Source organism: Tiliqua scincoides, chromosome 4 (genome assembly GCF_035046505.1).
Source record: "Tiliqua scincoides isolate rTilSci1 chromosome 4, rTilSci1.hap2, whole genome shotgun sequence".
NCBI classification, from domain to species: Eukaryota; Metazoa; Chordata; class Lepidosauria; order Squamata; family Scincidae; genus Tiliqua; species Tiliqua scincoides.
In genome coordinates, this window is record NC_089824.1 from 47,462,751 (window position 1) to 47,484,504 (window position 21,754).

At 42.4% G+C, this 21,754-nt stretch overlaps 1 protein-coding gene across 9 annotated transcripts in view; it reads right to left on the reverse strand.

Annotated features, from left to right (window-relative positions):
- SNTG1 (syntrophin gamma 1) overlaps window positions 1–21,754 on the reverse strand; it is a 318,816-nt gene that overhangs the window by 101,501 nt on the left and 195,561 nt on the right. For all 9 annotated transcript variants that reach the window (XM_066626316.1, XM_066626306.1, XM_066626311.1 and 6 more), the window contains 4 exons: window positions 14,967–15,069; window positions 12,940–13,022; window positions 8,390–8,520; window positions 2,994–3,123 (listed from right to left, as the gene is read on the reverse strand). In XM_066626316.1, the coding sequence (XP_066482413.1) occupies window positions 2,994–3,123; window positions 8,390–8,520; window positions 12,940–13,022; window positions 14,967–15,069 (447 nt within the window). The remainder of the gene's footprint in view (window positions 1–2,993; window positions 3,124–8,389; window positions 8,521–12,939; window positions 13,023–14,966; window positions 15,070–21,754) is intronic.

A 21,754-nucleotide genomic window follows, 5' to 3' on the forward strand; every position in this document is an offset into this window, starting at 1 on the left:
CGACTAGATTACAGATCAATTCCCCATCAGACCAAAAAAGTCATTAAGTAAAACAGGAGACCCAGGCACAGATAAATATGGGCTGCCAGAATGAAATTTCCATTAACTATGAGCATTTAGCTTTATAACATTTCACAATAAATGCCATTAAGGAACTACAAACCATTTCTTTCGTACAAACCAGCTTCAGCACTAGCAAAAGGATACTTTCTTTCACAAGAAGAAGGAGCATTCATGTTCCTTCAGGATATAACTGGGCAGTACTGGACTGTGGATCTCCAGGTGGGAGTCTTTCCGTTTATACTTTCCAGAACCTTGTTTCCTAAGGCCACATCTGCTGAGGAGAATACATCCATCTTATCATGCCTAGTAAAAGTGCAAATTGAGGACAAGGCCGTCGCCCTACAGATCTCATCAAAGGAGAAACAAACCCCCAAAGCTGCTGACACTGTCGTCCCTCTCAGAGGATGATCCATAATCCCTGAAGGAGCAGATTTTCTCAATGCCTTGCAGGGCAGCTCATGAAACCTTCAGCATCAAGGATAGCCCTTGAAAGGACATGAACATAGCCTCCAAACATCTGACCAGAATCATCCTGCAACAAAAACCGAAGGCTTTCCACACAACCAGCATGTGCAAACTCTTCTCCTGCAGCAGAACCTATCTCTGCCTGTCCTCTATGCACCCTGCTGTTTGCTGTCATAGCAGGAATGGGGTCTGCAGCTTGCCACTGTGGCATAGTGTAACCATTTGCTCCTTCCCCCCTCTAGATACCAAGGTTGGGAAAGTTAGATCAGGAACACCTCCAGAACTCCCTCCCTCCAATAAAAGGGCTCCAGAGACAATTAAGCTAGCTGACCCTGCCTCCAGCTACATGGGAGGGTGTGGGCGCTCCTTCTGCTTCAGCTCCCTCTCCTTGTGGAAGCTCCCAGCAAAAGGGGATGGGAATGATGCCCAGAACTGTCTGACTGATCTTAATTACGGAAAAGGCAGAGGGGCTGCTGGAGGGGGATTTATTGTGGGTTCTTTATACAGGACGTGCCTCATTATCCACTGGGAGTTCCGTTCTGGAATGCCCAGTGGATAAAAAAATAAAATCAGTGGATGCCAAAACAGTGGAAAAATAGCATTAATGACCCACTTCCAGGTTTCTTGTTCCTCCATTGTCGCCCAGAATGCATTGGTATAGATGCTATACCACATTCAGCCACTAGATGGGGTGAATAATGGAATATAATGAAATAAAATTATAATTATTTAATAGTGCGATGGTAGGAATTTGGATTTTTGCTGCTTTGCTCCTTGTTACAAGGCGTTGTGGTGGACCTCAGTATCAGTGGTGAGTCAAATCAGTGGATTCTGAAGTCCCACCTGTACATGGGGAAGGGGTAGAGTTAAGCCTCCTTGTCCAACAATGTAAAAAGAAAGTGGAGAGTCTTGGTTCTTACCATCAACTTATACTGATCTCCTCCTGGGCTTTGGATGGTTTGCCAACTGATGCATCATATCCCAGTGGAGGCTGGCACAGGGACAGGGGTTGGGGCTTTCTCTGATCCTAATGGTCCACATGAGCTTCTCTGCTACCTTCTTTCCCTTGTTGAAGCTTCGAACAACTCCCCTTTTTACTGCCCTCCAACCTTCGCCACCTTTCTGCACTCTTTGCCCCTGCGGCTCCTTGCCTCCTGTTCGGGCCTCACCTTCATGCTCACCTCTACACAAACCCCTCTTTCACCCTTGCCTTTCATGTCTCAGTCTCTCTCTTGAACCTCCACTCTTCTGTCACTTTCTTCTTCTCTCCCCCATTGCTTCACCTTTCCCTGCTTTTTAAATCCCCCTCCCCACTGCTCCCCATCACAGCTCCTGAAATTTCAGACAGCTGCACAGCCTTCTCATCCTCATGAAACCTTGACATTTCACAATGCTGGGCAAAAGATCTGGAAGCCCCACCTCACTGTAACCACAAGTGGTGCCTCCAAAAGGGTTATCTCAAAAGATCAGAAATGACACTCTTCCTCTATCAGAGAACACTTCAATTTTTTTTTCCACATTGTACAGTGGAGTTTTTAGGCTTTTCTATGAGTTTATTGCATGTGTTATGCCCCTCTGAAAACATGCCATGTGAATGCAAAGCATCAAGCACCATTATTTAAACTGGCAGCAATAATGACAGTATTTATCAAAAACTACTTGGCTGAAAATGGTGCATGCAATTCTAAGTTGCAACTCTAAATTATAAAAATAGTTTTGTGCATAAGCTAAAATTGGTAGTAGAAAATAGTTTGGAGGAAGCCCAAAGGTTAGTAATAGACCCATTCATCAAGGCTATGGTAAGATGGACAGCCTGATGCAGTGACAGCACTATCAGGATGTATAAATAGTGATTGAATTGGCATGCTTGGGCTGGAATGTTACAGATGGCAGACACATTCGCATCTTGTATGTTTCTATAACGCACTGATTTTTCCATATTGCCCCCAGATGGAACAGTTAAAGTGACTGGGTAAAAATCTCCATGAGCTACGGCATACGTCAACATGTTCCCAGCACTAGAAAGGAAATTCATTTTAGATGCACGTGGAATATACTGCACATTTAAGGAAGTCAATATGCTATCCAAAGTAGGTATGTGATTCAATGTCATTTAGGAAAAAAAATAATTAATGAGAAGTTTCATCCACCGGTATGTGGACCAAATTGTCACACTAAAAGTTACATGCAGTAACTTATTTACTAACAGCCCAATCCTACCCAAATCCCCACCACCACCAATGAAGCCATGCCACCATGTGCACTGCATCCTGCGGGGGAAGGTAGTCCTGGAGTTCTCCTCTGGGGAAGGGTACATTTAGAGAAAGAAGCTGCCACCACCTGAATGTATCTACTCAAACCTGCACCAGCGAATGCATATATTCTGTCCTTAAACTCATGAGGCCCTTATTACAGGGATCAGATGTGACTAGGAAATCTGATGCACTCCTCAGAGCCATACTTACATTGTGCTTTGTGAGGTTGGATATATTCATTGCTATTGCTTGTAGCCAGTCAATGCAGTCTTCAGCAGAGAGACACTGAATTACGCCGCTGCAAACACCATCCACGGCAATTACTTGGAGTGCATTTTGCCTATGGGCACATCATAATAGAGCAGGTCAGATCAGGAGACAACTGCAACTTCTCCAACACTGCCAGTAGCAGTACTTGCAGAAAAGTCTTAGCATCCCCCACCCTCCCCCCATGATAAAGTCAGCCCTTGAACTTATTCTGCTTCTCCCATTTTATGAGTCATTCCTTGCTATATTTAGGTTTGTATGTGGCACATCTCCAGATAAATCTTGGCAAAACTTGCAGAACCAACTGAACACAGATTGCTCATATTGGGCAATTTGCTTAAGGCACAAAAGCTTGAAACTGTGAGCCCTACAGTTAAGACTTTTGTGTCAGTGGCTATGCAGTAATGTCACACACATCAAGCCCTATGGGGGAAGAGGAGGCACATCAAAGTGTACATGGCAGCACTGTTGTAGCATTTTCCTGACACCACACTCTGTTCCTCCAGCAACAGTGTGATCCAAGTCTGTTTCCTGGCTGCAGGACAAAATTAGAAAAAAATGTAGCTTATGTTTAGGTAGCCAATGTATTTCTATTGGGAGCAAATAATGATCATTTCATTTACAGCACCTCTCCTTCTCCACCCCATCTATACAGTTAAGATAATTGTTTTAAAGAAAAAAGACACATAAAATACCTAAACAATAAATAATTGCTGTTTTTATTCAAGTAGGAGTGAAAAGGGAAGCAATTAAGATGGAGATCTGCAGGATGTAAATCACAACGGGACAGGCTCACCACAACAGCCATTAAATCCTCCACACACTTAAGGTGAAATAGGGTTGGGGAATAAGTAGCCCCCAGGCTGAGACTACAAGTTCGTGTATCAAATATAACTAGACTTTGTCTTTTGGGACCTGAAATAAAATCGTGGCAAGATAGATTATCATTGTAGCTGCCCACTCTTAGAAGAAGAAAGAAATAATTGTTGTGGGACAGGCTTGTACAGGAACCAGCAACTGGAAGCCTCAGGACACAATCCAATCCATTACATAGCAGCTAGGCTCTAATTGCCAACCCAGAAGCAAAAGGTGCGCATGGAGGAGTGATAGTGGTGTCAGTGAAATCTGCTGACAGCCCACTTTGGAAGCTAGGGACTGGCCAGCTGCACTCCATCCCTTGCTTAGAGTGGAACTCCCATGCAGTGTTGACCAGTCAAGTGTATTAGTTTCCATGACTGAAATGGATAGTTTCTGAATAAACCAGAGGGGGTGGGTTTGTAGCTTTGAAATGATTTTTTGAAGTCCACAACCACCTAACTGTATCCTCCGTTTCCTGGTTCTTGCACTCTTGCTGCAAGTCCTGAAAGGCAGATTATACGAGAGAGAGAGAGAGAGAGAGAGAGAGAGAGAGAGAGAGAGAGAGAGAGAGAGAAGCTTGCAAATCTCTCCATCTTTTGGACACTGCAGCAGCAGAACAACAGCTGGAATCATAAGGCACTTGCATAAAAGGTGCCTGATTGAGGGTACTGTAATTTCAAAAGCCATTCTAAGATGTGACTTAAGGAAAATGGGGACAGTTAGTGGTATCCACACAGATATGTAATAGAAAAATAATGTTGAGCCTGCCGCGACTGTACAGACATGGAAAAACACAGTAGATATCACCTAACAGATCTGAGACTGGGGGGGGAAAGTCCTTTGACCTAACCATGTGACAAATGTAAAAAATGTGCAACTGCAGCACACACAGAATTCCCTTTGCATGTGCAGAATATTTCTGAATTCATATGTCTCAACTGGGTAAATAGCTCATCATATTATAAAACTGTTCCTGCATTGTATAAGAGCAAGTTGTGTTTAAATGCTCCACCTAGGGGTAAAATTTCTATACAAAAGGCTACTAGCATGTGAGGGAAAAGACTATGGCTGCAATCCTAACCTAACTTTCCTGGGAGTAAGTCCCATTGAACACAATAGGACTTACTTCTGAGTAGACCTGGTTAGGATTGTGCCCTATGTTAGATCCATTCCCCCTGACATGTGGTTTTCCATCTGAAAGGAGATTTGAAAGCATTTGCATGCCCACATGCATAGGGACATTTAACACAAGACACTTCCCTCTCCACCTCCAATTTGAAGTTGTGTTCTGGAACAATTTCATGAAGCGACAAGGCAGAAGACAGTCAGGAAATCCTCATAATGCACATATAAGATTCCATGCTATGAACCTGAGGGTGTAGAATTGTGCCTTCCTTGGATATATCATTGACTGAAACACTGTTTTAAAAAGTTATAGGGTAGCATCCACAGTGATGTTCACAGAAGGAATGACAGTGATGGTGGTGCTCCGCAATGCTGCATTCCTACTAGTGCAAGAGGAACTTTTGAACTTGTACAAGAGGTAGTGAAATGAGCATGGGGAAATGGCAGTGCCATGTATGATGCAACATCTTCTATGAGCAAAAGAACTACTTGGGAACAGAGATACAGTTATTGGTTTACCAACCTTATGCAGTATCCTTCTGCATACAAAAGAGCAAGAGCATTTCCATTGGCAGAAGAGACCTCTGGATGCCACCCATTGTACACTGTTATTCATTCACCATCAGCAGAGGGCCAAACTACATGATGTGTTAACCATATCATTGGCCTTGAGATGCTTGAGTCTTATTTCCTACATTAGCAGTCTCCACAGGCCAAAATTACCTATCTGAGTGCAGTGGTGGTGGACACTTTCCATTCTGTGCTGCAGCCCCCATGATCATCTCGGAAACTCGTGCCAGGCAGCTGCTTCTGCTGCCCATCACCCCAGCAAGCTCTGCACCCCAATTTTCAGGCAGAAGCAGCTGTCTAGCATGAGGAAAGGCTACAGCATTTAGGGCTTTTCAGTCTAGAAAAGAGGTGCCTGAGGGGGGACATGATTGAGACACACAAAATTATGCAGGGGATGGACAGAGTGGATAGAGAGATGCTCTTTTCCCTCTTACATAACACCAGAACCAGGGACATCCACTAAAGTTGGGTGTTGGAAGAGTTACAGGAAAAAAAAGAAAATATTTCTTTATCCAGTGTGTAATTAGTCTGTGGAACTCCTTGCCACAGGACGTAGTGATGGCATCTTGCCTAGATGCCTTTAAGAGGGAATTGGAGAAATTGCTGGAGGAAAAGTTCATCATGGGTTACAAGTCATGGTAGGTATGTGCAAGCTCCTGGTTTTAGAGGTAGGCTATCTCTGATGCCAGATGCAGGTGAGGGCACCAGGATGCAGGTTGTGTCTGTTGTCTTGTGTGCTCCCTGAAGCATTTGGTGGGCCACTGTGAGATACAGAAAACTGGACTAAATGGGCCTTTGGCCTGATCCAGCGGGGCTTATGTTCTCCACCACTACTGTGCCACACCTGGACTGGTAATTTTGGCATGCTGGATCCAGCCCATGGGCTGTGGTTCAAAAGCTACTGTCCTACTTTATATTTACAGGAGGTGTAAATATATACAGGAGGTATAAATATACAGGAGGTATAAATATATTTATATATTTATAAATTTACAGGAGGTGTAAATATACAGGAGGTATAAATATATTTATATTTACATAAAATAAGACCATGGTATGGAGAGAAGGGAGCTTATCATTTGTCCGCAATGTAGTCCTGTTCCAGATTGCAGCCTATAACTGCTATTTGCTGTGGGAAGGAAACTCCCATGTTGAATGGCGCAAGTGGTTTGGCCCTTACTTATGTCAAGAAAGTAATGTTTATAAGAATAGAAATTTTCAAGAACAGAATCAATAAAAAGGAAAAAAAGAATAATGTTTTAAATAATGATTTATTTTTTTTAAATAATATCTTCTATCTCTAAGATTAGTTAGCTCTACATATTGGTTAGCTCTACAAAGTTCTAGATTTTGCTGTTGTTGATTCAAAGATGATCCACCTCAAATTTTGCTTAGGGAAAAGGGTTGGAGAACTCAGAATTGATTTCTGATTTTAACTGATAAAATGATTTTAATGATTTTAATGATTTTTCACTTGTACTTATCCAACGTTTGGACATAACTAAACTCGATGAAAGTTTGCATGTGACACATCTATCAATATAAAGAGGCCACGTAAACATTTGGTGCCAGTGCTGTTCTGTACAGCCATGCTGTCTGCCATAATGCACTGTGGACTGATTTACTGCCTCCAAATGGCAGGTAACTGTGAAGCCTAGAGAAAACCTTTGGAGACTGGGAGCACTAAGGGTGCTATTTCTTCAGCTAATAGCCTCGTTGGCACCCAGCCTAACTAAAGTTCATGTGTATGAGCAGCTTGAGAGTCACAAGAGCTGGACAGTGTTTTATGACCTAAAATCCAACTTGAAGTTTGCCAGACTGTTCCGCAAGTCCATTCTTTGGTGGTGAATTTATGACTCAGAGTTAGGCATGGAAAGCATAGAAGTTAGTTTAGTTATGAAGAACAGATTGATACTTGACTGAACAACTGGATCACACAAAAGAACCAGTCAGGATACATTTCAGATCACACAACTTGTCAGGGTACGTTTCAGACCTCACTCAAGAGCTTAACTACAAACATTCTTTTCTTTTTCTTCAAACACAAATATATGCCCTGGCCCTGTATTTTTCACTAGCTGTAAAAACCTTTATACTTTTCCATTAGCATGGCATTTTGCATTGGAAGCAAGGTATCCATCTTTGGTGGAAGCATGGTATCCATTTTCAGAGGTCAAACCGGGAGAAGGATCAGGAAACTAACCTTTACCAGTACCACACAAGTTACATGGACTTGAATCTGGTCTATTCTTCCCTACCTTTCTTCCTCCAATCAGAGCCAATGAAACAATTTGGCCCATTCTTGGAGCATTCTACCCTACCTTTTTCCCTTTAAATCAGAGCCAATGAAACCATGTTTCTTACCCAGTCACTCAGCCTGAGGTAAATACCACATGGGAATATTTTGTCAGGAAAACCCAGTGCTTCCTCAGGTTGTGTGGGAAGGAAAGAATACAACTGATGCTAGGTAAAATAACTCTGCTTAATACTACATAAAATTGTTTTTTGTAAACAGAAAGAATCCCCCTTCTTCTCCAGTATTCAGATCCTGAGAGGACGTTATTATACCTCAGGGTATTAATTAAATTCTTCTCTTGCACTAAAATGTGTTCTTCAGCCCCAGAAACTATAACACTTCTTATTTTCCTTACTGAAAACATTATTTCTGCGATAATGGAAAAAAACTGATTTGGTGCATAAGGTCACCTATCTTGCCCTGGACCTTTCACCCCAGCATATGCCTGGTATACTCTTGCATACTGAGAACATGCTCTGTATCTACTTACCTGCACATATCCGACCCTGGGAGATACTGGGAAAACCGAGAGTGAAGGAGTGGGATTAATCGAAGATCACACCACCTCTTCTCCCACCTAAGCCCTGGAGACGTGGGCCATGATGAACATGAAAGTGTGTCCTAAAAAGAAATAAATGTCATGCACTTTTGATACTTTAGGTTTAGCATCAATAGTCACCACAAATAGATCCTTCTTTTCTTACATTATTCTTGCCAAGCTCCACTAAAAAGCTGTTTTGTCAGGCTTTGTCAACGGAGCCTCAGCAAAGAATTCTAAGCCTATTTATTGCAATTTTTCCAGCAGAGAGGAATCACTTCCAGATAACATATCCCAGGGGAATGGTAAACCAATACTATTCTCACACAAAAAAAATACTCTGCTTAGAAGATCATAATGTTGGCACTGCAAACCAACAAATAAAAAAAAAAAAACACCATGAAAACACAGTACAGCTAAAGGGCCACGGGAAGTCATGCAACTATACCCAGCTTGTCTAACGTTTTCACTGCATAAGTTGCAGCAGAAGCCTACTCTTACATGACCATTATTGAAGTTGTATTAGTAAATACATTGTTAAAAAAAGGAAGCTACTTGGATAATATGCAATTCCTTTGATTGAAATTTCTGCGCTAGTGCAGAAATGCTTCTGAACCAGCGAACTATGGTAGGAAGCAGCTGGAGGGATTCAGTCCTTGGCACTGCTTCTGGCTACCAAGAAAGGAGAGCCTGGGAGACAGTTATTGCAAAATACAGGGTTCTCAAGGCCTCTGCTTACCCAGGACCTTCTAGGGTGTATACTCGCAAAGGACACGTGCACACTGGACGGTCTAAGAAAGGGAACTCCCAAACTGTTCACTATACAAATGACATGCCCTTTATGATAGGTTGGGTATGTATCGAGGGCATGCATTACACTGAAAGGGTCCTTGGAAGCTGCAATGTGCATGCGTCAATGCAGATGCATTCCATTTTCTCAAGAGGCTTTGTGGGAAGACTGGGCCCACTACACATCGAGCAGGATGGGGAAAATAGAACTTGTGCATTTTCCTCCGAACTACCCCAATTTTTTTAACCTCAAAGGAATGAATGGAATATAGTGAAAGAAAGTAAACCAATATGGCCTGGGGTCTCCACTGTAGTCAGGGCTATATTGGACTCCAAAGCATAGAGAAAGGGGCCATTAAGAACTAAGCCAGCCTATAGTTTTTTGCCCCACCAATGGCTCTATTTCTTAAGATAATTAGAAAGGAACCCCCTACTGGTGTTGATAGTACTTCTCCAAATTTTGGCAATTGCCATTTTCCCCCCTAGGATTTCAAAGAGTAAAGACAGGAAACACTGTTCTCACTCCAGCAGGCTTCATGACAGTATTAGGTCATCATGTACTATTGTCATTAAGCCAGAGAGGGAGTAGTATAGCTTGCCTTATCTTCGGGGGGGGGAGGGGGTAGAAGTGGTGACTGCAAGCCACTGAACATCAGGAAGTCCTGCCACCACCAGGACTCTGAAACACATGACAGAGGAAGCAAAAAAGGAGAGCTAGGAATGGGGGGAGAGACTTTCCCCCCCAAATTTTCCAAATGTGTTCAATGAAGAACTTTCAAGACAGCCTTACTTCTACTACAAAATTGCAGTGTTTCCTTATTTCTAAAAGGATTGAAATGACATCATTTATTCATGTAGGACAAAGTAAAAGGGTGTATTTGGGGACAACAATGTGGTGAGTGGCTAAATCTCTACATGCTCCTACTGACCATAGCTCGAAACCTCTCATTTCTTAGTCATTCAGAGTGTGACAGAATATTTAAACTGGAATGGAAGACAGACAAATCATATTCACCTTGCCAGAAAACCATTTCATGTTGAACCATCTCATGAAGGTGCATCCCCTTTTTATTACAGTAACTCATGGCCCAATCCTATCCTGGGCCAGTGCACCCGAAGTGCAGAACAGCACAGCATCCACCGCATCAGTCAGAAACCAGGCTGGCCAGGAGAGGCAAGAAACAAAGAACTGTACTTACCTTCCCAGTCACTGCATGGTCCTTGACAGAACTCAGATCTATGCCAGCTCTATGGTGGCATAGCTCTAAGAAGCCTGTCAGGGGTGTGACCAGACTGAGGCAGGGGTGTGAGACATGATGGAGGCCAATGTTGCCATGATCCACGCCTGTCCCACCCATCCCCCAATCTGCCCCTATCCTGGACCCTCCACCAACAGAAACCTGGCTGTGGTCAATCTGCGCTGTGCTTCCATTGGCACATGGCTTTCCTGCCTTGCACTGGTGATAGCTCTGTGCAGATTGGCAGAGGGCCTGCCGTGATAGTGGACCTTGTAGTACACTGGCATACCACGATAGGATTGGGCCATCAGTCTTCATCAAACAGATGTCTCTGCCACAATCCAGCAATAGAATCCTCTTCTTGCCACTAATAAATACAAAAAACAAACAAAAAAACAAACAAACTCCTCCTTTGTTGCTGGCAATGAAAGGAACAGCACTTCATTTGTGCACAAAGCTGCATCTCATATCAGTAATAGTGGGGAGTAACTGGCATGCCTGGAGCTCTGGTTTGTGCCCATTTTTCTCTATGAGCTGCCCAGTGTTTCCAATTCTTCTGAAACTACAATGGGGTGGTAGTGGGGGGCAGACAACCCTGGGGAAAGAAAAAACAAACATCATCCATACTAAAATACCCTGATGTTTGAAATAACATTTTCTTTTCAATGTTTTGAGATCCAGCAGACATCAAAAAATGGGGGGAAAAATTTATAAGGGTCTTGGGAAAAGCTATTAGTGAAGTATTTCTGGCCCTGCACAGAAGCAAGAAGTGTCAAAATGTTCTTGACTGAATCTTTCCAGTCAGTTCTGGAGCCAGGGTACTACACAATAATGCTGTAACATTTCAGGTGTTTATTTGAGCCTCTGGGTCTGTCAGCACCTATGATGTATTGCCAAGTGACATTCAGGCAAACAAAGTACAAAGAAAAGTCTCTGCTATGGGACTGAGCCCTGATTCCATTTATAAGAACACAGAAACTTATTTTTGTTTCCAAGTGCTTCTGGAGTTTGATGACACCATTTTTTAAAGGCTGTGGGTTCAGTCTGGACTGGTTAATTGGTTGAATTAGGCAGGAGAAAGACTAATTGAAATGTACTGTTGGCCCACTCATGTAAATGCAAGCCAAAATAGTGACTACCAGATATTCTATGTCAAATTTAGGATTGACCTAAAAGGGATGGGGCACAGCCCAGTAGAAAAAAAAAAAATCTGCTATGCATGCAGAAGGTCCCAGGTTTGATCTTTGGCATCTATAGCTAGGGCAAAGAAAAGATACCATCTGAATTTTGAAGAGTCACTAGCAGTCAGTGTCAGCAACACTGAACTAAATAGACAAATGATGTGATTCAGTATATAAGGCAGTTTCCAATGAGCCTGAATAATGAATTAACATAAGGACATAACCACTGAATGTTTGAAAAGAATCCCTTTCTCAAATGGTTCAGTTCTGAATCAGCACAGCTTTTAAGGCTTAATGTGTTCCCAGTGACAAAGAGAACACAGTGGGATCAATTGGGCTACTACCATTATCCTATTTTGCACACTTATTGTAGGGGAGGGGCAGTAGACATTATCCCAGTCAGATTTTGAATGGGGAACAGTGTAAATTAAAAAAAACCCACACACAGTGTTTCTGAGGCATCCAGGTAGCATGGAAATTGTAATTCCCATGATGCACATGCATGTTGATACTCTACACTAGGGGTGGCCAACCTTTTGATTTTAGGACTCCTAGATCTTTAACAATTGCTTTGAGGAGGAAATTTCAGCAGGTACAGCTTGTCATCTCATCTCCCTCTTCTACACAATTGTTAAAGGTCCAGGAGCCCTAATGTCAAAAGGTCTGCCACACCTGTTCTACACACTGCGATACCAAAATCTGTTTGTTCACCTTAGGGGGCAGGGGAGGGGTAGTGGAAAGAGATTGGTCTTTGCCAGGAGAGATGTCGACAAGCTCCAAGCTTTCTAGGCCCTGGCGCACTTTAGATGAAGTCAACTGATTTCACAAGGGTTCCAAAATGGGGACAAAATAACAGATCCCCCCCCCCCCAATTGGTGGGCAAGTCTGGTCCCAGCCATTCCATTACTGAGGCTAGAAGACATCACCATGTTTCTGTGCTTTAACAACATCACGAGAAAAGGATTGTGACTGTACAATCTGTTTATATCATACTTATCACACCATCAGAAGTTGGTGAATTCCCAAGAGTCAAATACAAAATCCCTAATACCATTGTCTGTTCCATTGCACACTTTCAGTACTTCACAATTCAAAGTGTTACTTTCAAATTCTGCCATAGAATAATTAGGTTACAAGATATTTTGGCATCTGTAAACTAAACATATTTTATATTCAGTTCAGCTAGTGCACAATGCTGACATGAGCTTAGAGAGATCACATTTCTAAGACAACACTGACCTATCTGCTAATTTCTCAGGTCCTTTCTTACAATTAGACAGTTTTGTTATCTTACCGTATTATTGGGATGGTAGTTAAGATGTAGACCACTGTCACACAGAGGTGATGACGTGCCACTACTTTGATCACTAGGAATACCTAATAAAAACATAAATGCAAATAAAGTCTGTCTTGGCCTATAACACTACAAAAACCCATAGTCAAACATGACCTTGGTTTGCATACTTAGAAATCAGTTATACAAAGGACTCAACTGTTGCCTTTGCTCCAAAGGGTGATTTAGCATATCGTAGAAATGTTCAATGTATGGAAACTCAATGTGTATCGCACAAGTTTGCAAAACCACCTTTTACTGGTTATTGGCAAAACCACCTTGCTTGCTTGCCAAGAAGCAAGCAAAAAAATCCCCCTACTAGCAGTAAAAAAGTATAGCCTTTTTAGGCCCACAGACTTTTGCTGAGCAGACCTTTTGACTGATTTGCAAGATATCCTGAACCATCACTGAATCTCTGCTGAAATATAGCAAGTCACACCAAATGCACATAAGGAAGGCAGTGGGCAGTATGTAATTGAGGTATATCATTCACTCAGCATGAGATGACGAGAAAGAGTTTGCACAAACATTAGAACACGATTACAATTTTAGTCAGCTAAACTAGCTGACTATAGTTCTTTTCCTACTGTCAACACAGTTGTCTTATAATAGCAAATACTACAAGGCAAATGTCAGGTGTCAAAAAAACTGACAAGATTTAGCAAGCAGTGCCATTTTTTATTTATCAGAACAAATCATGCAAGTTGATGTTTTTATGTATAATTTATAATTATACAGTGCACTGTTGACTATTCTCTTCGTTTAAAAAAAAATTCTCTTTTTACTGTCATGATTGTAAAAAAAGAGGAATATTTGTATAGAATTAATGCACCGATCCAAGATGGCATTTCCTTCCTAAATTGTCTTGTGGTCCTAAGAGAAGTAGAGGTGAGAATGTAGAATTTTTGAAACTTGAAAAGAATGTTCAATGAATATAAAAGGTCCTCCTTTACTATTTGAATTAGTGAAGAAGAAACTATTGCAATGAGTAGGATAAAATATATTCACAGCTACTAAATCAACATTTTGGATTCAAATAATAGGTCAGATCAGAAGTCACTCATGGTTTTCAGGCTATTCAATTTCAAAAGCATATTTGCACAAGCAACTTTAATCTGCCAACGTAGTTTTAAATCATTTTATTGCTAGTAATTAAAGGACAGGAGTCTCTGAAGATAATCTGAACAGGGCAACAAAAACACACACATATGTAGCTAGGACTATGCACTCACACCTATGATTTATTAAAATGGTATGAGGGAAACAGCTGTTTCCATTATTTCCCACTGAGACTAATCAACTTGAATGGTTTAACTAAAACAAAATACTGACAACTACAGTCTATTTATCTCCACTTAAACAGATCTATCCTTTAAAGCCCAGGATGGCAATTTAGATTGAAAAGTCATCAAGATGTATGTGTTCACTGTCAATGGCTAAACTGAATGGAGGAGGAGGAGGCCAACCCTTCTCTACTGCATTGCCATTCTGTGTAGATTGAAAGGTGATATGTAAGTACTCTGGACAGCACCTTAAATTGATGCAAATGGGTGTTCAGTGCAATAATCTTAGTAGTCTCCAAGGCAAGTTATAATCAACTGAGAGAATAACACAAATAATATATATTAATATGTATTGGTGACAGGGAGCAGCTCATATTGATGTTAGAAAGAAAATGTTATTGCTAATATCTGTAGTTGTTGTATGTGGAAACTGTCAAAGAAAGGTCAATTCACAAGATCACTTCTGAGCTTCTTTTTTAATTCATCCAGATTATGCACATGTGTGTTTACACAAATGCACTCACTCTCCAAGTGTGGAAAATGTGACATAAACTCATCAAGTAAAGAGACTGGCAAGCATCGATTCACACAATCAATTTGCCCCATCGCTGAGAAAAAACATGCAGGTGCATGTTGAAATAGGCCTGAGTAAAATGCCAAGGTTCTACGAATGAAGACAACTTATTTCTCTGAACGAATGCTTACATGCACAATCCTCATTGAGGGGTAATTTGAGAAATGCAGGTGCTCTTTTGAGAAAGGACACAGTTAGGGTCACCTCTTCGCCAGCATTCCGAAGTACTTGAACCTGAGGATTAAATTATAATAGTAGATGTAACACATACACAGAGACTACAAAATTACAATCTAAACTTCACTCACAGTTCCTCTGGTGCTTACTGCATAAATATTAAAAGAAAACCATAGCAAATGAGTAATTTTAAATTTTAAATTAAAAAAAAAAACACCACAAGATTCTCTCTCTCTCTCTCTCTCTCTCTCTCTCTCAAGGAATAATAAAAAGGTAATCTCCGCAAAAATACAAATAACCAGAAGCCAACCCAAAGTCAGTTTGTGCTTCGTAGAAATGCTTCAGGGCACAGAGCCTGACAGTGAACTTGAGATCCAGCAAAAATTAAGGCTTTATCAACAAAGCTCCATGAAATCAGACAATGAAACTGTCTCCAAGCAGTACACTCAGCTCTCCTAGCTGAGGAGCTTAACTTCCCTTTCCTAGGGGAAAGTCAGGGTAATTGCTGAAATCACTGAGATGAGGACATTTTGTAGATGTCAGTGGGATGAATGCTCAGCTCCGCAACTACGCCCGACGGAAGGCTGATGAACACAGGAAGCTGCCTTACGCCAAGTCAGATTGTTTCGTCTAGTTCAGAATGGTCTGCACCAGGGATGGGCCAAGACTTGGATGACTCAGATTTGAGTCATTGAAGACACACATTTTTTGTGACTTAGATGGGCTCCAGTGTCAAAAATCTGGGCACTGACTTGGGATTCAGGGATTTTACCCTAAAAATGAAAAGACTCAAACAGACATGAGTCAAGGCTCACTTTCGTGTGCACTTGTGACTATTTTGTGTGCATGCTTGTTTGCCTTTTTTTTTTTTTTTTGCCACTTCTGGGGCTTGACTTACTTTTCAAAAAGACTCAGACTCAAGTCAAAACGACTGAAAAAACAGCTCTGGATGAGTTGCAATGGCTGCCATTATGACTCATGGGTGACTTGAGTCAAGGGGGGCAGAGACTTGGAACTCAACTCTAGTCTCTGCGCTGTGGCTTCAGCACATCCCTGATCTACACTGACTGCTAGCAGCTTTTTTTGTTGTTGTTCCGGGTTTTTCCAGCCCTGCCTGGAGATACAGGGGACTGAACATGGGCTACAACTCCATCACCTAGGCAAAGTTTCTCCAGAGTTACAAAAGTCTCCCTTGAAATATGGAACCATCTGTCCCAGCTCTACAATGATTTGCATTGGTGAATTAGATCATTTCCAGAATAAAAGAATGCTATTTCATTAACACTGAATGGGAGGAACATGGATAAGGTTCTTTGGATTCTAGTTACAGAAACCTTAGAGCTATTCTGATCTGCATAGAAAATGTGTCCTTTTTTCCCTTGAAGGAGGAAGAAGCAGTTCCCAGAAATAGTAACCTGGAGCAAAGACTTCCTGTACCAAAAATCCTCCCCCCTCCCCTTTGAAACTCTTTCCCTCAGAATATCCCCTTCTTTTCAACTTTTAATAAGACTTTAAAAATCTACCAAGTTCACTGTGCTTTGCATCATGATCGGAAGGCTGCTGTTTCTCTGCTGTAATTCCTTTTGTTGCTTTTCTTATTTGGTGCTACACTTAAATTATCAACACCTTAAAAAAGTATAACTAAGTTTGGTTTATTGCCTTCTGTAGTACAATTTTATGTTTAATAGGCTTTCAATCTGTGTAAGCCACCTTGGCACTATGCAGAATAATAATTTAATAAACTGGAAATGCAGAATAATAATTCAATAAAAAATGAACATTGAAATGTGTTTCAGTGGCTAGGCCTTCCCAGCATGAGAGAAAAGTAAAAAGTGCTCTTGTTCCCTGCTATAGACTATGACACTGTGTTTCCATCAGTCCATGATTTAAAAGCAATGGCATCCTGACTGTTACATGAATTGCCCGGAGAGTCTCTCTATCCAGATTATCAGAGCCATTCTCACTAGTTTAACCGCCAGACGGTCCATCAAGAAATGAATTGACTGTCCCTGCTCTACTCTCACAGAGATGGGCAAATGTTTCATAGTAATTTGACATCGTGTGAGCCCAATAGACTTTGCTGAGCAGGCTTTCCTGAAAAGTGGGACACACTTGATCACAGAAAATATCAAAGATGACATTGCTTAGGTTCTAGTCAGAGGTAGACAACTGGAAGACAAAAGAGGTAGTAAAAACAATGGGGACTTCCATAAATGAGAGAACTACCTCAACACTGAAAGATACAATTTAAGTGAACTGTTAACAGTTTTATGATCTCAAGTAGTTTAGACCTACCATGATGAAACATGCAATATGCCGAAGCCACAGGTCAATGTTTTTGCCCTTTAATAGATGCCTACGATCAGGCCTGGTCTGAGTCAAAGTGGTGCACAAATTCTGCTCCCACAAAAAGCCTACACATGCATCCCATCACCACCAGCACCACTGCCTTGCTCTCCTTGCCCACATCAAACTGGGCCTAAGAAAGCAAACACATGTGGAGGAAGCAACATGGCAATCCACCCCCTTGCCCTGAGCTCGAGCATCGTCTCCTTTCCCCTTACGTGTCTTGCCGAAAATACATAGCATGCTGCACTCTTCTTTTTGATTTAAAACAGGACAGGCATGGAGAAAGGAGTTGGTGCCAAAACCAAGAGTCTCTAAAACACCACAGCATTTTTTTGTCTATTTGCTGCTACAAAGTATACCATATCTCTGGCAAATGTGTATTCGTGGAACCTACAGACAAAACCAACCCAAGACTTTTAGTCACTACTGCTGCCATCCTCTGGTGCACACTTTCAGGTCTGTTCCCTTTCAGGCCTGTTCTCCTCTTCCATGGAACTCAGAAGGAGTTGAAGGTGGAGGAGTGGGAACAGATGGGCAAAGGGCACCCCCAACACACACACACCACCTGCTGTGGAAGACAACAGCCTCTGCGAGCATCATGGATGAGCAAGTCTTCCAGAGCCCCTTCTGTTGACAGTGGCAATGAAGAGCTCCCACAGGGATTTGTAAAATAATCATGTGTTGGTTTGGTTGTGTTTCCTCTGCTACTATGTTGTGTTTCATTGTGTTTTTTTAAAAGACATTTTGCTGTTCAATCACCATACACTCAATATCACATTGTTTTTTAAGTTATTGCAAGCTGCCATGGATGCGTCCCTGCGGAAGAAGAAAGGCAAGATAGGAATATTTTAAGTACAATAAACTTGACAGGCAAACACCCCTTCAGAGCTCTTTGAGGGGCCTGGGGCAGCTGTCAGGTTGTTTAAAGGGCCCAATTGATGTGAAGCACTGAATCGAATTTAAGGCAGAGGAGTCTGGCGCACAAATATGTTCTTGTAGACTTCAGTTCCCTTCCCTTCCTCATAGGTCAGTTGCCACTTCCAGCTGCTGCTTATAAGCTGAACAGAGTCTTGGATGTGTCTTCACTTTCCAAACACCTGCACTGAAAGTCTGGGCACCTGGTGAAAGAGAGCACAGAGTGCACTGCTTTTCTGCTTGACATTTGTTCTGAAGCAAGTCACTGAGAGAAAGCTTCCCAGAAATCCCCCCAGGCTTCTGTTTTCTCCAGAATCAAGGGAGGGCTGCTCCTAACCTTACAGCTTTGTACTCTGGCATGAACACCCAAGGACAAAATACACGTGCTTTGCATCAATTGAGAACAATTCATGCTTGTTTAAATTGCTGGTCTCCTTAGCAAAATGCAAAAAAACAAAACAGCACAACCGTAAAAAACCAATAAACATGAAACCCCCAAACCTGGAGTGTTCTAAGTCACTGTTTCTGGGGGGTGGGGATTCTAAACAAGCAAAATGGAAAGGAAGGAAGTGCTTCTTGTTTTCTCATATTTCGGTAGAACACTTTAAGCTTTGACAGCTTCCTACCTAAAAGCCTAAATTTGGCCTCCAGGACCTCCCTGCTACACTTCCGAGAAGGAAGGAGCCTTCTGGCCCTGTGGAAGTTCTGTCAGCATCAATTCCCTTTCTCTCCTTTACCTCACTTTCTCTGTTGGAGGCTGGCAAGGAGCTGTCCAAGACCAACTTCAAACTCCAGTCTTTGCAGTAGGGCCAGACACACCCTTCTGGCTTGATCAAGTCTTCTGGCTTGATCAACCCATGCCCAGTGGACATAACAAATTAGCATGAGAATTCTAAAAAGACCCTAGAGAGAAAGTGGTATTTCAAGAACTACATGACTAAATTCTTGCACCCAAGGGAGATTTGACTTTGTGATTCTTGAATATCAGCTTATCAGAAAGGGATGATGAAAAATAGTTTTGGTATGGAGTAAAGAGGGGATGTGCCTCTCACAAGGAAGTGGTCCAAGATTTCACTGGGCATGCTCAGGCAACAATCTGGATCCAAGCCAAATGTTTCAGTCAGTCCTTTAATATTTTATATGTTCGTCAATATGCAATATATGCATTTCTACAATTTAAATCATAATGTAGAACTGTGTTTACTCATTGATATTCAACATGCTTTTCTTATTAAAATTGGCTTAGAGGACACTCTGAAGAAGATAAGAATGCATACCAATAAGATGTGTAAAATAAAAGGCTGGAAGTGCTAATGTAGCGTTTCCATGATGACTTCTAAGTAGTGCTTAACACCATTAATAAATGTCAGGCAGAGAAGGACTGCTGTAATCAGGCAATTTACTTTATTTGCATTCTCAAGTCATCCACCATAACGGACAGCTCTGAATTGCTAAATACTCTGCACTGAGCCTTCCATATTCATAGTGTTGCAATAGTAGCTCCTTAAACTATTGACAGGAATGGCAGAAGACACAAAGCACTTTGAAAAGAGTTGCCTAATTTTGCACGTGTGATGCAAAGGACACCTTAGAAGCATCTCCAGCACCTTAGAAGTCTCTTTGATCTGTTTATACTAGGCAATCTTTGTGTCCAATTCCTGATGCAGACAAGATCTGGAAGGTTGTTCAGATGCGGTTTCAGTGTGCATCAAGGCATTCTGCCAGAAAATTCACAAGAAGAAGTAAGATTCAAAGTGCTAGCATTGGTGACATTTTGTGATTAATAACCCTGCCCCCCTCTTAAAAAACAAACAAACAAACAAAAAAACCAGGAAGGGGAAACAAAAAACTGTGATCAGGGCAGCATGATGTCTTAGCCAAAACTATGCCAACAAGAGCGCCCATTCAGTTGGGCCAACGCCTAAACTACCCAGTACAGGTGGCATAAATTGTCTGGGAGATTTGCACTGTCAGCACCCCAAACTACAAATAGAGAGCTCCACTAAATGCCCCCAATAAATGCCTCAACTGAATGCCCCACCCCATTAGTTGGTGGTGAGGGTGGGGGAAGGGGCTACCATCTCCACCACCACCACCACCAAGTTTTCCCTCATTTGTTGATCCAGAGGGTGAGAGGAGCTATTGCCGCCCCCCCCCCCGCCAATTACCAACTACCATCAGTAAGCTTGGGCAATAGAGGGGCTCAATGTGCCAAGAGGCCCCCAGTACAGAGCTTTGATCCCCACAAGCGAGTGCCATCACTGGCTTGGCCTAGCTCATATACACTTGGCCCAGAACAAGTCAGATGAAAATGTTGTGGATGGATGATCCCACACTAAACAAAATAGGGTGTAATCCTGAACGCGCCCTGGGCCGGCACAAGTCCCTTGTGTCTGCCCTTCACCATTGCAGAAGTGACATAAAGCACTTTTGCACTGACTTTGGAGCAAGAAGGAAGGAACACAGATGTGCACCGACCTCCAGAGACCAATGCAGGTCCTGCTCAGCTGGGGCAATAGATAAGTCTGCTCCGGTGGAGCTAGGCCGGTGTGGGGTCCTGGGGAAGGGGAGGGAGGGCAGGAGGGAAGCATTTCAGTGCGGGGGGAGAGTGGGTCGTGAGCAGCCCATAATAGGTGGAAGGTGAGGGGGTAATGGCCAGGGTCTGGCACTGTCAGATCCTATTCCCGTTTCTGGGCAGCCCAGGGCAGCTCTGGGCTACTTGGATATGCACTGACTCTTTAGGTTGCACAGATCTAAGTAGATCCATTGGGGCTGATGCAACATTACCCAGAGTAAGGGGAAGCGATTCTTCTTGCCCTGGGCTGCGCCACTATTGGTCTGCGGAGCAGGCCCACTGGCCTGCCTGCTCAAGAGCAGGTTAGGCTTAGGCTGCCCGTGCAATCTACTAATGTGGGTCACATGCCAGAAGACCTGTGCATCTGTGTATGATAAAGAATACCACTCAAAATCCATGGGGATATTCTATGGCACATCTATCCTCCATAAGCATGACAGCACATGATTTTTGTTATTAATTTGATCAACTAGGAGCCATGATGGTGCAGTGGTTTGGGAGTAGGATTTGGCCCTGGAAGATCCAGGTTCAAACGCTCACTCAGCCATGAAGCTTCCAGAGTGTTCTTTGGCCAGTCACTATCTCTCAGCCTCACTGGACTGTTTTAGCTCCATGGAGGAAGGGGGGTATAAAGATTGGAAAAATAAATAACAAACCTATCTACATTTTTTATGACTAAGAATCAAATAACTGTTTACAGCGCAATCCTAGGCATGTCTACTCAGATGTAAGTCCTGCCAAGTTCAAGTGGACTTACTTCCAAGTACAGTAAGGGTGTACCAGTCTGCAGCCAGAATCTTAAAAATTTTTACTTCACTGGTTCTCATACTGGTGGGTCGTGACACACCAGTTCGTGTAACACTACCCCTGTTCATTTAAGGTGCAGGGGAAGAGGAGAGGCAG